Genomic DNA, 16181 nt, shown 5'->3' with positions numbered 1-16181 from the left:
AATGATGAATTGACTGACTAAAGACATACAGTACTGGTATACAGTAATGATAAACACATCTCCATAGTGATAGTTGTTGTTGTTGCTGTTGCCAAACCACCTCCCTCCATTTGTATTCAGAGTGAGATGTTAGGAGGGTATGAGTCATCATGATGTCATTGGGCCTGTAGAAGACTACTGTAGTCATGGCAGCTCCATAATAATAATACCCATACTCTGCCTGTAACTGAACAGGCACTGGCGCTTAGCAGCTAAAAGTGTGGATGTTACTGATTACGTTGTTGTCCGGACCATAATGCCGTCTTATACAGGAGGGGAATTATTATATATGACGGTCATAAAATCCATTATTTAATTGGAAGTCAAAGTGCTTGTTCACCGTTTACTCTCGATAATTCGCCAGGGTCATTTATGTATTTCCCATTCCATTTAGGTCTGATTTGATTGCATTCGGAAAATTTCGTTTAGAAGAGAACTAGATACAGCTCAAAGTGATAGTGTGATGCGATCATGATTGTTCAAGTGTTATGCGATCATGATTGTTCAAGTGTTATGCGATCATGATTGTAAGATTAGGTTAGATATTTGAATGAAACAAGCGGCTGCTCTATATGAGTGTGTATATGCTGGTGAACATTGGGTGTGTTCATGCGGGCTTCACAATGTGCAACATTCTACTGGCCGGCGTTAGAAAGCCAGGCCTTAGGGGAAGGCCTGGTCCGATTCGCATTTATCCTTCCTTCTGTCTCCCTCCATCCCTCCCTCCGTCTCCCTCCCCCCTCCGTTTCCCTCTCTCTCCCTCCCTCTGTCCATCTCCCTCTTTCTCCCTCTCTCCCTCCATCCCGCTGTCTGCCTCCCTCTCTCCTGTCATTTCTGAATAGACTTTCCACCGCAGTTGCTAATCAGAGAAGCACTATGGAGGATAACGACCCGGTAGCCACTGCAGAAACGAGGGCCAAAGGTCCTGCCGCTACTGTGTGATTGGACGGCGCGTTGAAAAGCAGGTCCGCTCCGGGAGGGATCTGACCCCTGGATGAGAGTTTAGTTCAGCGTGAGCCTGGCAAATGGATGCTCTGCTAGAGTGCAGCGTTAGACAGAGATGGGGGGGGGGGGGGGGGGGGCCATGATGAGTTTGCCATCAGCAGAATTCTGAGCAGACCCAAGATGTGTATGTACACAAACGCGCACACACACACACACGCACACACACGTACCATGCATGAACGCACGATACCTCTCCCCACAACATAGGCTCGGTGCAGCAAAACACTGGCAGCGAAAGGACCCCTAGTAGTCCACTGTTAGTCCTGAGTAAAATGTGAACGTCTGCACAGTGCTACAGTAAGCTACGCCGGACCACAACAATACCCCTTTGTAACTGGCCACCATGCAGTCACACGGACACACATGACGACCGGAGCGCGGCGTGCGAAACCCAGGAACCCCAAAGCCATCCGGGGGAGAGAACGTTGCGAGGGAAGGGACAACGACCGCATTCATGCATCAGGGGGGCCGGCCCCCATGAAAAGAGCCATTAACCAGACTAGCGCATGAGACCAATCGCATCAGAGACAACGAGACGGTCAAACGGAAGCGTCACAATGCCAGCTCCTCACAGGACCGGCCAAAACAACGTAATAATAGCAGCAGAGAGCAGTCTGGGATAATTAGGTTGAGGGAGTGAGTGCAATGACCCTTTAGTTACCGTGAATCCTTGACTGTGAAAAGGTATTAGGGTGAATGGAGATGCACTTGTGTAGCCCATCATATAAAGGCCTGGTTTCTTTGAACGATACATTTAAATCACTAGACAGTAAGTCGAAAGGGTAATACACGTACAGAATCCTCATGGGCCCTGAAAGACAGTGTTTTAGTATCACAAGTGTTCATAGCCTCTTCGTCTAGGCTAGTACCCATTTGTCACCCACTCGGCACGGTTGGGACAGACGCCAGGGAGGGTACAGCAGCGACGTCACAGACGGGCTAGACTCCGGAACGCGCGAGTCGCGGTGGAGAGGGCGGGGCGGTACGGCACTCGCGATGACGAACGGAAGCGGTGTGTCACCGGAGTGGGGGGGGGGGGGGGACGAAACGAAGGTCCTGGAAGCGACATGAGCGTGGCGCTGGCGTCCCTGGAATTGGGGGAGGCGGCGGGCGAGGGGGGGCAGGATTTGGGATTCACTGCAGAGGACTGGGGACTGGGGGGGGGCTATGGAGAGCTGACTGCTGCCTTTTATTTGGTTGGGCGTGTGTGGAGGGGGGGCTTTGGTGTGTGTGTGTGTGTGTTGACGTTTGTGTATGTATATGCGAGCTCTGCCTGAGCTAACGTGTGTGTGTGTGTGTGTGTGTGTGTGTGTGTGTGTGTGTGTGTGTGTGTCGCCGTTTTAACCGCGATCTGCGTGCACAGTTCTGGCATTGTGTGTGCGCTCGAGCGCCCCCCCCCCCCCCCCCCGCCCCCCCTCACTCGCACCGTCCGCAGGAAACAGACAGCTCTATTGTCCCCCCTCCAACCCCCCCGCCACAATCACCAGGACCCCCAATCACCCCCCACTCATCCATCCCTCCATCTCTCTAACGCCCCAAACCCCCACCCCCATCTTCCAATACCCTCTCTGTGACCCGCCCCTCCCCTCCTACCGCCCCCCCTTCGTCTGCCCCCCCCACCCCCCACCACCCCACCCCTCACACCCCCCGGGGCACTGTTTGACATCAAAGGACGGCCCCCCGCGCTAATCTGTCGCTAACGATGCTCTGTTGCTACATCTAATTTACGTTATCTTTCTGCCTGTGGGCCAGACTATTGGCCTATTCCTTCAACAGTGAAACATCTATCTAGCTAGTGCAATACAGACACATAGATCTGACTGGCTTGTTCTTCAATTAGGATTCAACCCTATGACCCCTATATGGACGATAATGTTGTTGATGTTCTCCCGGTCTCCTCATTGCCAACAGAGAATATGCGTGTATGTTTTGAGGCGGCTGACCTCCACTCGGGTCGCTCCGAGTCATCGTAGTCCACGGCGACGCCTGCTCTCATAACGACCGTCCTTGAAAAAGCTCTTCCTCCGCAAAGCGAATTACGTAAGTCACCAGTAATTGGTGATTTACGGTAATTGTGATTTACAGAAATTGTCTGCTCTCTTCCTGCTTCCTGCAGGGCAGTGTTGTGGGTAGTTCCTGGGGGCGGTCTGACGAGGACGGTCTGAAGGAACCCGCGTGGGACACAGACTGACGGAGCTGGTGAACGCTCCTCAAAGGGGAGTTCCCAAGGAGTGACATTTACTCAAATAATTATTTCCTGACTTCCCCTTTAAGGATTCATCCTACTCCTGGCGATTTTCCCCTAGAATACAGAGCAAGGGGGAAATACCTTAAATACACATTTCCACAAGTTCACTCTGACAGAACGACTGCATGGCAATGGGAATGACTTGGGTTTAAAACATTGAGCTATATCTTCATAGGGTTAGATTCTGTTCTATCACTGTATAGTGATAAAAGGTTAAAAGGTTGTCACGATGGTATTGGACTATAGTTGAATATTGTTTGTTTGTTTGTATTGGTAAGAAGGGTAGGCGTAATTAAGCTTATAGATTCAGCCTATGCCTTTTCGGCTTCTGTTATTTGTTATTATTGCTTTTCTATTGTTGTAAGACTGTATTGTTTATGTATGTATTGTTTGTTTGAAATAACTGAAACAAAATAAACTATCATTCATTCATTTGTGTCTTGGTTAGATGGCTTAAGCTACATTCGTTATCAGATCTCTCTATTATTTAATAACAAGATAAGAGCAGTTAGATCATACGGATCAACGTAATCTCACAAAATGGATTACAACTGTTCTGGCACAGCTAAGCTAGGCACTGACAAAAACCCTGACGCAAGCATGAGATCATCATGTCAGCTAAACAGTCACCTTAAATACTTACTGTAATTACCAACCCTATCCCTGATAGGGTCTACCTGTGTGAATCCAATCTGATCTGAGACCAGTAGAGCAGGAATGGAACATACTCATATATATATATCCTAGGGAAGAGCAACAGATCGGGGATCTGTAGGCTACAGTGCGAACTCAAAGCAAAAACAGACAACGCTACATGATGTCAACAGCTGATTGTGTTAGTCCAGCCTCCATTTAGTCACCGATGCCTATCCCGGGGTTTTAGAATAGGTCTGGTTAGTCATCGATGCTGTCCTGGGGTTTCAGAACAGGCCTGGTTAAGTCGGGTTCCAGCTCTACCCCAACACACCCAGCCACAGTGTTAATCATCGCCCATCAGTCACACATGGAACACTCGGGGTAAATCATTCCACCAGAGTTCCAAAAGCACCATCTTTCTGCAATTCTTGGCCCTACAGTATGCTCCCATAACAGGCCTTCTTCACCTGACTAAAAACAATCTGTGAGGGTACTCTACAAGATGAAACGTCAAATGTTAGCCCACAATGAAATAACACCGTTACTGTATATAAAACTAAACATAAAGATATACCGACAAGACATGATGGTCTTTATATGGTCTATTATAAAATAGCTGGCAAGCACCTAGCAGGGGTCAAATGAAACTAGACTATAAAAGTGACGGTGTTATAAGCAGTGTGGAGTGGGGCTCAGGAAACGGTGTCTTTGACATGCCAGGACTTCACCACCACTCAGGAAAATTATTTATTGAAGCCGCAGCCCTGCGTACCTGACTGAACGAGTTACCTGTATGATTACATTACCGTACTGTATGAACAACGGATTAGATTACCAATGTACCCACCGACAACAAAAGAGGTCTGCAAACACGAGTGGCGGCGATATTCAATTACAAATGCCAGGTGCAAACACACCGTCGTCAACAACAACGGACCAGGGGGTGGGGGAGGTGGGCGGGGCCTCTGTGTGGGCCGGGGGTGTCACCGCCACCAACGAGTAGCTCGCCGTTTCACAGAGTCAGCAGGATGATGGAGTGGAGCAGTTTGCATTGGGCCCCCGCTGGACGCCACCCACCACCATGGGGGACAGGCAGCCTGTGTCGCATGCCCACACACACACACACACACACACACACACACACACACACACAGATAGACCTCCACAGCAACACACCACACAAGGGTCGTCTCTCTGCCCTCCTGCCCTGAGCTAGATATTCAGCAGTTTCTGTGGCGTGCGTGCGCACACACACACACACACGCACACACACGAAGCAGGCCTGTGTGAAACACAAAGAGCGTTTATCCTGCCGACCTCGGCGGAGGGCTATTAGCTCATCTGCTCGCAGTTCACTATGGCGACGCAGCGGGACGCGGACGGAGGGATGAGGTGTTAAAGAAGCACGCAGCTGGATGTGAACGAGCGTTTGTGAGACTATATCTGTGTGTGTGTGTGTGTGTGTGTGTGTGTGCATGTGTGTGCTGCTGAGAGAGACTGTGTGTGTGTGTGTGTGTGTGTATGTGTGTGCTGGTGAGAGAGACTGTGTGTGTGTGTGTGTGTGTGTGTGTGTGTGTGTGTGTGTGTGTGTGTGTGTGTGTGTGCTGCTGAGAGAGACTGTGTGTGTGTGTGTGTGTGTGTGTGTGTGTGTGTGTGTGTGTGTGCTGGTGAGAGACTGTGTGTGTGTGTGTGTGTGTGTGTGTGTGTGTGTGTGTGTGTGTGTGTGTGTGTGTGTGTGTGTGCTGGTGAGAGAGACTGTGTGTGTGCGTGTCTGTGTGTGTGTGTGTACGTGTGTGTGCTAGTGAAAGAGACTACTGTATGTCTATGTGTGTGTGTGTGTGTGTGTGTGTGTGTGTGTGTGTGTATCTCTCCCTGCGGAGCAGTCAAAGCTAGTTCTCTGTCAATGGTAATCCGGTGAGGCCGTTTAACTTTAAAACAAGGTCATGAGATTGTGAAGGGGATCTGATAATAGTGTTTCTTCAGGTTGAGAGCTAAATGTGTTGACTGTGTGTGTGTGTGTGTGTGTGTGTGTGTGTGTGTGTGTGTGTGTGTGTGTATGTGTGTGTGTGTGTGTGTGTGTGTGTGTGTGTGTGTGTGTAGCCAGTGGATTTCACAGATAACACCATGGCCAATCACTTAATCTCACACTTACAAATACTGACGTCAACCCAACAGGCTACACTTCCTCAAAAGTGCTGGTTCATTCTACTCATCAGACATGTCTTAAAGCCCTCCCTGTTGTTATTCAAGTCAGGCGGTGATCAATGAAATTAACTACTCAACACCTCCTCCTTAGAAAGACTGGGATGCCTGGAGCCTACATTCAGCCTTTCATCAGTCAGCTCTATATGCTATTTACGGACTATCATCTGGCAAGAGGGAAAAACGAGGAAAATGCATCTCCTATAAGCCGAGTTGAATTTACCAATTGGTGAATTACTGGGGTTTATGGTTAACGCCATAGAGAACAGACTTGACTTCCCTGTGCCTATGAGCATGGGCCAGCACGATGCACACAACTGGGCCGACTGGAAACCCAAGGCCGAGCCAGTAACCTATACAAAGAAGCAGCCGAGGGCACGATCCCATTGGCTGACCGGTCCTGTTTTTATGATGGCACTTTGCCCTGTAGTCAGGCCGAAATGCTGATGCATACACCTACCTGTGCGGCCCCGCGCTGCACACGGTGATGCTACAGTTCCAGCATCAGTAACCATATAAACGGCACGTCTGCATCTTGCACGGCTTTAACGTGAATGCTCTTCAAAACATTATAACGATTGTGTAATAAGCAACGACATGAGAGGCTACTGTAAAATGAGGCCGCAGACGGCGCGCGGCGAGGTAGCCTACGAGCCCGGTTGGGCTATAGCCTACATTTCATATTCATATTCATTTCACATTCACATGCCAAATTACTGTAATATTCCATAAGTCCGTTTTTGGACATTCCTTTCGCAAATTGAGACCACTGAATGTAGTCTACATCTTACAACGAGAATGACAGCACCGGCATCGCTGATGAAGAGGACGGAGGATCGCCAACATAGAAAATACATCTCTCCTTGATTTCCCAACACAGCAGTCACTCCGCTCGATCCATTTATTCACAAGAAAATTGCTAGATAGACTGTTGTAGCCTAATATGGGCTAAGCATACACACTGTCTGGATATAGAAATAATGAGCAGTACCCACCTGAATGCCGTTCCCATAACGCGCTCTTGTTTATTCCTATGTCATTCCGAAGGCCGTCGTCCTGTTCGACCACGAAACGGTCACAAATAGAAGCGTTAAAGTATTCACACCGATCTGACTTTCACGCAATATGCCATCGCTCGTGTGCGGCTGGTTGAATGGTAAAGAGCGAAGTCGCGCAGCTGGCTGTTGGAGCTTCCTCTCAAAGAGACAGGCGACGCCTACAGGGCTGTGCTTCCCAGACTCCCTTCGTCAGCCTCCTCGCTGTTACGGTGGTAATTAAGGCCGCGAAGACAAAGTTCAACCTAAACACGATTTTAAATCGCATGATTAATCGTAATCAACCATGATCAAAGCATATTCAGAATGGCGTGCTTCGCGTTTCACTGGGGTAGCGCCAACCGACAGAATGGGACATGATTGACATGTATAAAGCCAATGATTTGTCTTGCTTAACTTACCCTTCAAAGCGACAACAAGATAAACCAATCATTTGTAACTTTTATTCTGCGGAGAGGAGGTGTTTGCAGGTGTCATCGTTTACCATAAATTCATAAATTCATAGTCATTTGCCATTGAAGAGCATTTTTCCAAAGGTATGCTGAGGGGTGGAGGATGGCGTTTGTGAAAATAGGACCCCTGGGCCTCCATAATGAGCAATGTCTCCCCTGGGTTGAATAAATGAAATTGATATAAGAGCTAGTGAACATAAGACAGGCCTAGAATGAATAACGAAAGAAAACATAGACCAAATGTTTCAGGATAACACCTAAAGCCAATGGTAGACCTGTAGGCTTATTTTATTGCAGTAGGCTATAGTAGGGGGCAGCTACTTTGATGCCACCAAGTGGACAAAAATATTATTTTGTCTATGTAACATAAGTCCTACACAATTGAGAGGTAGGCTATTTGGGAGAAAACAGACATTAAATGACAGAAATATGTGAACTGTGAGTGGAACTAGAACCCATGGATACTGGAGGGACAGTAGGCCTACAGTAGGCTAATAAGCCATTGAGGCACAGGTGTGGACGTCAATTCGGCCAATCTACAGTGAATCAAACAACAACCAAACATGAAATGATAAATATTTGCACCCCTTATGTAATGTTGCGTTATTCTAAGATCATTATCAAGCGTAGGCATTTTCCATTTATCCATGTGAATTTCAGTGCTTGATGTAAAATCTAGCCTACATAATTCTGAGGCTAGTGAAATCAATTTAATCGCTATAACTTAGACGAGTAGCCTAATATCTAGTTATGAAAAATATTAATGAATGCAGAATATAGATGACCTATTTGATTTTGTTACACAACAGAAAATTGACAAACGCTTTGACTTGTTGATGGGCTCTAAAACTGACCAATAGCAGCCGAGGCCGGGTAAACCAGAGGGTAAAGGCTAGTTTCCATAAACGCAGAGGCAGTTTAGAGTTAAGGTTAGGGTTGCGTTTAGGCTTAGGATAGGGTTAGGGTTAGGATTAAAATTAGTTTTAGATATAGGGTTGGGTTAAGGTTAGGTTTAGGGTTGGGGTTAGGGTTTGACTGGTCTCTGCGTTTATGGGAACTAGCCACTACTTAACCCAGAGCTTTGCTTCCGGGGTAAAGGGAACTAGTCAGCTGCATGTGAGCTAGCAGCTAGCAGTTGATCACACTCTCGAAGCTGAACACAACCAGCCAGCAAACATCGAAAGGTAAAATAGCTTTATATGATTTCACTCGATATTTCTGAACCACGAAATAACTAAACGCTGTTTAAATGCAATATCCAATCTTTCGGGTTTGACTAGAGTAGGCACAAACGAATATTTTTGTTTAAATATGTAAACAAAGCCCGGCTTGTTCCGTGAGCTAGCTAGCTAGCTAGCCTCGTTAGCCTCGTTAGCCTAGCAGTAGCGTTGCTGACATGCTATCTGGCTGGAACCAGCAAGCCCAGGCTGGAACCAGCAAGCCCAGTGATCTCAGGGTCCTTGAGATTCGCAAATATATCATCCTGTAGAAATATGATCTTGACTTAAATCTCAAACTTTAATAATTGAATGTATCGCCCGTTCGGTTAAATTGTTTAGATCCTGAATATACGAGTTAACTTGCGTGTTTTTGAACCGGGTAAAGGATCAAGTTTGAATGAGCGAACTGAAGGAAGAGGCCCGAGGGGCGGCCGGCCCACCACGCATTGTTTGTGTAGTATCGACCGACCGAGACCTTCAATCTACTTAGAGGGAATGATTTCATTTTGTTGATCGTGAAATTTTAAATGTTAATTTAACTACCATTGCCGATACTCTTTATCTTGAATTTGTCAAGCTAGCAATATGTGATCAGCCATGAATTCAGACGTACATTGCCGTCTTGCGCGGTGGAATCGCGGCCTGCTAGTAAATTAGCCTGCTAGCATAACTAGCATAACTAGCCTGCTAGCATAACTAGCCTGCTAGCATAACTAGCCTGCTAGCATAACTAGCCTGCTAGCATAACCAGCTACTAGTAGCGCAAGATTTGCCGCTGAGAATGAGAGCTGGACGACGCACGGGGATTGTCAGCCTGGTTGAGTGTAACGTAGCGAGCTATTTGCCGTACTTTGTACATTTTGTAGTGGACCAAAATCACAGTGCGTAAGAAGGATAGATCCAAAATGTGCATATTATTACCAATAAATGGTGGTCGGTCGTCGTACACCCTGCTGAAGAACACAGACGCACAACGGTTAAAACGGAGTAGTGAGAGGAGAGGGGCGGTAACGTGAAAAGGAAGATGGCATCAGTTGTAAAGGAGGTGTGCAAGACCATCAGGAAGACGGGTATGGACTAAGGACGGCTTAAGAGTCCAACAGCAATAAAGCAGCAAAACAAACAGTTCAGTAAGGCTCTGCGTTGCCCAATACAACAGAAGGTTAACGTACGGTCTCTGTATTTACTCCGACAGCATGGCCGAGAACGACGTTGACAACGAGCTGTTGGACTATGAAGAGGACGAGGAGCCACAGGCAGCCCCGGAGGCAGCCACCCCGGCAAGCAAGAAGGAGGTGAAGGGCTCCTACGTGTCCATCCACAGCTCCGGCTTCCGAGACTTCCTGCTCAAACCCGAGTTGCTCCGCGCCATCGTCGACTGTGGCTTTGAACATCCCTCTGAAGGTGAGTCTGACGCAGTGAGAGAAACGCATGAGTGGTGTTTGGCGGCTGAACTCTGTAATGGGAATGTTGTTTCAGGAGCTGCTTTATACCAATTCTGCCTCTAGAGAGCCTAAGTCCCTCCTCTTCTGGTAGACCACCACAGGACTTTAATTCGGAAAAAAATATCTATGTTAGTCAATGGCGAGAGACAAATCATTTCTTTTTCAGATGTTTGTCAATTTAAAGCATAATTTTTACTCATCCCAGTTACTCGCAAGTTAGCTAACGTTAGCTGGCATTAACACTCACCAAAACCTTGTAACCAAAACCTTGTAATGCAAATTCTTAGAGAACAGGTTACACCTCCTTTCGCATGGCTGCCGCTCTGTCTCAACATGGCCAGGCCCATTGAGATTTTCTCCTCCTTTTAATATTTCCCTAGTTCCGAAAGTATTGCTTTACAGTTTTACGACAAACTGCGATTTTCTTGACTTTCCCAAAATAAGGTCCCATGGGGACAGCACTTCCACGCTTCCTCTTAGGCCGTCTCTATGAATCATGTGGACAACCTGACCGTCGAACTTTTTTGTAATTTGTCTGTTTCAGTCCAGCACGAGTGTATTCCACAGGCCATCCTGGGCATGGACATCCTGTGTCAGGCCAAGTCTGGTATGGGAAAGACAGCGGTGTTTGTCTTAGCCACTCTCCAACAGATTGAGCCTGTGGACGGTCAGGTGAGCGAGTCACACCGATGTTTAGCTTCATACTGTGTAAAACGAGCCAACAAATGATCTATTATTAGCGCGACCGTAGAGGTAGTCTATATAAGTCGATCTATGTATGTAGTGTGGCGCCACAAACAGCTCGGCTAAAACCTCGATTCTCCGTCCGTCAGGTGTCGGTTCTGGTCATGTGCCACACGCGCGAGCTGGCCTTCCAGATCAGCAAGGAGTACGAGCGCTTCTCCAAGTACATGCCCACCGTCAAGGCGGCCGTGTTCTTTGGCGGCATGCTGATCAAGAAGGACGAGGAGGTGCTGAAGAAGAACTGCCCCCACATCGTGGTGGGCACGCCCGGGCGCATCCTGGCCCTGAGCCGCAACAAGACCCTCAGCCTGAAGAACGTCAAGCACTTTGTCCTGGACGAGTGCGACAAGATGCTGGAGGCCCTGGGTGAGTCTGGGGTGGGGCATTTCGGCGTTCCCCCCAGCGGGATCGGAATGTAGCTGTGGCAGGGTGTGACCCGGAGGTCAGGGGTGACGAGGCAAGAAGTGTCCGATCTACCTGGCGTAACAGCGCTAGGCTAACGTTCGCTAGCGTTAGTAAGTCAAACGAGACCACAAGCGGCTAGTGTTATAGATTTTAGAAGCAGCGGCGGTTGTAAGATTTTGCTGATTTCAGCTCAACTACTGTGTAATAATTGCAACACTAGCTAGCTAGCCAGACCAGAGATACCAGCTGGAGAGGTGTGCATGTGTGTACTGTGTGCGTAGCAAGCTAACAAGGCTGTTAGTGGTGGTGAGAGTGGATAGGTTAAAACAATTGCGTGCTGCACAGCACAGAGCGCATAACATTAGTAGTATCAAGATTCGAGATACTTTTCCAGATTTGAGAAGAGGAAGGTTTCGTTATGAAAATAGGCAGGAGATCTGTGAACTGGGCCGGGCCAACACAGCTAAGTCAGGAGATCTGTGAACTGGGCCGGGCCAACACGGCTTAGTCTATGTTTGGGGAAATACTGGTATTGGACTCGCTCCTAATTGTGACGTGATCCCCGGAACAAAGGAAGTGGGTCAAATTACCTCAATCATTTTGATCCGAGGAGGATTACGAGAGCTGAAAAAACGAATTCGCTTAACTTTACCCTGCTCAATAACTACAAGAGGGCTTTCTGTAAAACGTTAACACCCGTCTTTCCCTCTCCTGTAGACATGAGGCGTGACGTCCAGGACATCTTCAGGCTGACGCCCCACGAGAAGCAGTGCATGATGTTCAGCGCCACGCTCAGCAAGGAGATCCGGCCCGTCTGCCGCAAATTCATGCAGGATGTGAGTAGGGAACGAGGGGCTTGAACCAGCGTACGCGCGTTTAAACACGTAGCTCTTATCGCTTTCACGGTGAGAATGACTAGAAATATCCCTAGACTGTGGTGGGAAGTTACCGCGTCTCCCAACTTCGTTAAAAGTCCCTCTAAGCTTTGCCCACTCGTGGCTGTCAGTGTCACAAGTGGCCATTAATGGGGGATAGAGTGACCCTCTCTTTAAACCTGGGTCAGGGGGCTCCACCCCTGCCTCTGGACCTGTCGGGAGGAACACACGCCTCGAACGAGGAAACGGCCAGCGGTCTAAAGGATGTGTGCGCTATTGTATCCATCTCAGCTACGGCTGCTTGCTTTAGAAAAGGAAAAAAAAAACAGCCCCTTGCTATAGATGGGTGTCAAATCAGGCTAATAACACTAAAATAACGTAACGCTACAAGACTTAAAACGTCTAGTCCCAGAAATGGTGGAGTGCTGTTTGGCCGGGTCCCTGGGGTTCATGCTAACGTGCGCGAGCCTGTCGTCCTCCAGCCCATGGAGGTGTTCGTGGACGACGAGACCAAGCTGACCCTTCACGGCCTGCAGCAGTACTACTGCAAGCTGAAGGACAGCGAGAAGAACCGCAAGCTCTTCGACCTGCTCGACGTCCTGGAGTTCAACCAGGTACACACACACACACCCTCTCGTCCCGCGGCTAAGACCAGCTACTTGTTCCCTAGACGCCGCCATGGGGTTTTTAAGCGTTAAACATTCGTAAGCGTTGATGTTTTTGTACGGGCGTACTTTTTGGCTGTGAGTGCTTCCATGTTTGTGTCACATTTATTCTTGATTAGCTTTTTTGGATTTGTCACACCTCTGACCCACTGCTATGTTGCGCCCGTCAGGTGGTGATCTTCGTGAAGTCCGTGCAACGTTGCGTGGCGCTGTCCCAGCTGCTGGTGGAGCAGAACTTCCCGGCCATCGCCATCCACAGGGGCATGGCCCAGGAGGAGAGGTGGGTACCACACCAGGAATCAATCGCCCTTTAAAAGTACCCTGCCCTTGTGCGGTTTACAGCATTGTCGAGAGAGCCATCGACGCATGACTTATTCCGAACATTTCAGGGTGTGAGGTGCTTGCAGTACGGCCCAGGAGGTTGATTTGAATTCTATTCCACGTTAGTATTCAGAGATATGAGAAACGATGCGAGCATCTGAGAATGCTCCAGTTCCACCTCCTGTAATGCACTGTCAGAATAATTCAGAGCTCGATGGATTTTTCATTTCATGTATTCAGAGGAGGGCAGGTACGTCCTAAAAATAGATGCCGTTACCGGAAAGGATTGATATAAGATTCATTACTCTTTATTATTTATTACATTTCACTTAAGCCACTACTGTAAATATACCAAGATTAATGAACTACTGTAAATATACCAAGTTTAATGAACTACTGTAGATATGCCAGGTTTAATCCACTACTGTAGATATGCCAGGTTTAATCCACTACTGTAGATATGCCAGGTTTAATCTACTACTGTAGATATGCCAGGTTTAATAATCTACTACTGTAGATAGGCCAGGTTTAATCCACTACTGTAGGTATGCCAGGTTTAATCCACTACTGTAGATATGCCAGGTTTAATCCACTACTGTAGGTATGCCAGGTTTAATCCACTACTGTAGATTGGCCAGGTTTAATCCACTACTGTAGATAGGCCAGGTTTAATAATCCACTACTGTAGATATGCCAGGTTTAATAATCCACTACTGTAGATATTCCAGGTTTAATCCACTACTGTAGATAAAACAGGTTTAATCCACTACTGTAGGTATGCCAGGTTTAATCCACTACTGTAGGTATGCCAGGTTTGGCCAGCCTATAGTACCTGAACTGCTGAATGCTAGCTGGCTGACCTTTGACCCCCACGCCCCCTCCTCTTGGCCAGGCTCTCTCGGTACCAGCAGTTCAAGGACTTCCAGAGGAGGATCCTGGTGGCCACCAACCTGTTTGGCCGAGGGATGGACATCGAGCGCGTCAACATCGTCTTCAACTACGACATGCCGGAGGACTCCGACACCTACCTGCACAGAGTTAGTCTGCTTCCATACGCCTGACCCTTTCTCTGGGTGTGGTACATAGAAACGTCCAAGACAACGAAGGTGCATTTGTATCAAGTCTAAACTCCAGCCACGTAACACATTCCCATCTTTTCACTACCCGTCTGTAGTAGAAGCTGGTGACTAATATTTCCACATGAACGGCACAACTTAAAATGTATGCAGTCCGTGGATGCATACACTTATGAACAAAGTACGCGGCCTTTACGACTGTAGATTCAGAAGCGACCAATGGTACGACTGCAGTCGCAGCGACAACCAATAGTCCGAGGCTCTCCCCTGACCTCTGCTGCGTCCGTCCCCCAGGTGGCCCGTGCCGGCAGGTTCGGGACGAAAGGCCTGGCCGTCACTTTCGTGTCCGACGAGACCGACGCCAAGACCCTGAACGACGTGCAGGACCGCTTCGAGGTCAATGTGGCGGAACTTCCGGAAGAGATCGACATCTCTACCTACAGTAAGCTCCTCCCCCTTACCACTACTATCATACACCCAGTAATATAGGTGTTAATATGGTCTGAATAGCAGTGGGGGGCCTACAGAACACTGGGTTTTATTGATGGGGGAGATGTTATTGTCAACTGAAAGCTCTCCCTCCCTCCCTCCCTCTCTCCCTCCCTCCCTCCCTCCCTCTCCCTCCCTCCCTCTCCCTCCCTCCCTCCCTCCCTCTCCCTCCCTCCCTCTCCCTCCCTCCCTCTCCCTCCCTCCCTCTCCCTCCCTCCCTCCCTCCCTCTCTCTCTCTCTCTCTCTCCCCCTCCCTCTCCTTCTCCCTCTCTCTCTCTACAGTTGAGCAGTCCAGATGAGTCCTCTTTTTCCAGTGAAGACCAGATCGTGTGTGCCCCTCCCATGCATTCTTGGAGGGATTTAAAAAAAAACCAGTTTATTTTAAAGCCTCCCCCCTAAACGTTTGTCCCCGAATGCTCATTAATGACGCATCAACACTTTTTATTTTGTTGTTTCCCCAGGGGGTGTCGAGTTTTAATTTTTCTCTTGTTATAATCGTGGATGTATTTTTGGTTAATGGAATTGTATTAAAACTTTTTATACAATGTCATTTCACTGTGTCGGATTCAGTTGCTACCTCCTATATATCCACTCCTTCATTCACACAAGTGTACATGTGAAGTATATGGACATAAGTGAGGACTAAGTCAGTATTAACGGATCACCAGTAGAGGGCGCTATGCTCATAGTTGAAGACTCTTCCGCTAGCCGCTGTTTAGTTCCATAGCTTCCTCCACATCATGAGGGCTGCCAAACGAATTTGAAACCAAACTGTCAAATTATACTGGAACCAGAGTAATTGAATATACTGGAACCAGAGTACGTACTTTAACATGTTCTGGACCCACAGCCTGTATCACCTGCAATGCAGTTGCCATATGATTGGCTCAACCTCCGCTATATGGCGTAGACAAGACAGTCATCTCACAACACACAGATGGGGTAGAGTAGATGGGTGTATTTTTCTGTTTCTTTTGTGAAATATTACATGGGATTCAGTTACGGCTTTCAGGATACAAATTAACAGGAGCTGCAAGTGCATTTGATGTCCTAATATTTTGGTAGAGGCAGAGGTCATTTTGAAATGCATTGGAGTTGGTCCAGTCTTTTCTCGACCCTTCTCAGTTCCCGATGGGGCTCCTTTTAACTCGGTGGGGCTAAAATGAGACACTATCTTTTATTACCATTCCATAAATCTCTGCTTCCAGGTGGCTCATCTTAACCATGCAAGTAAAACGTTCCTCTTTGCGTCAGAGTGTTTGTGTCTTTGGATTTCCCTGCCAAACAAAATGAGATCAATAAGA

At 47.9% G+C, this 16181-nt stretch overlaps 1 protein-coding gene across 1 annotated transcript; it reads left to right on the top strand.

Moving 5' to 3' along the window:
• Positions 1-8751: 8751 nt before the first annotated feature.
• LOC311311083 (ATP-dependent RNA helicase DDX39A) lies at positions 8752-15427 on the top strand. The gene is made up of 10 exons (XM_084440722.1): positions 8752-8821; positions 10053-10261; positions 10847-10974; positions 11136-11412; positions 12169-12287; positions 12809-12940; positions 13162-13271; positions 14205-14349; positions 14683-14830; positions 15160-15427. Exons 2-10 carry the CDS (start codon positions 10054-10056, stop codon positions 15174-15176), a joined length of 1284 nt encoding a protein of 427 aa, XP_084296848.1. The 5' UTR covers positions 8752-8821; position 10053; the 3' UTR covers positions 15177-15427.
• Positions 15428-16181: the final 754 nt, after the last annotated feature.

The sequence above is a fragment of the Borostomias antarcticus genome (genome assembly GCF_949987555.1).
Source record: "Borostomias antarcticus genome assembly, chromosome: 7".
In the NCBI taxonomy this organism is placed as follows: Eukaryota; Metazoa; Chordata; class Actinopteri; order Stomiiformes; family Stomiidae; genus Borostomias; species Borostomias antarcticus.
This window is presented reverse-complemented; position numbering and strand designations above follow the sequence as displayed.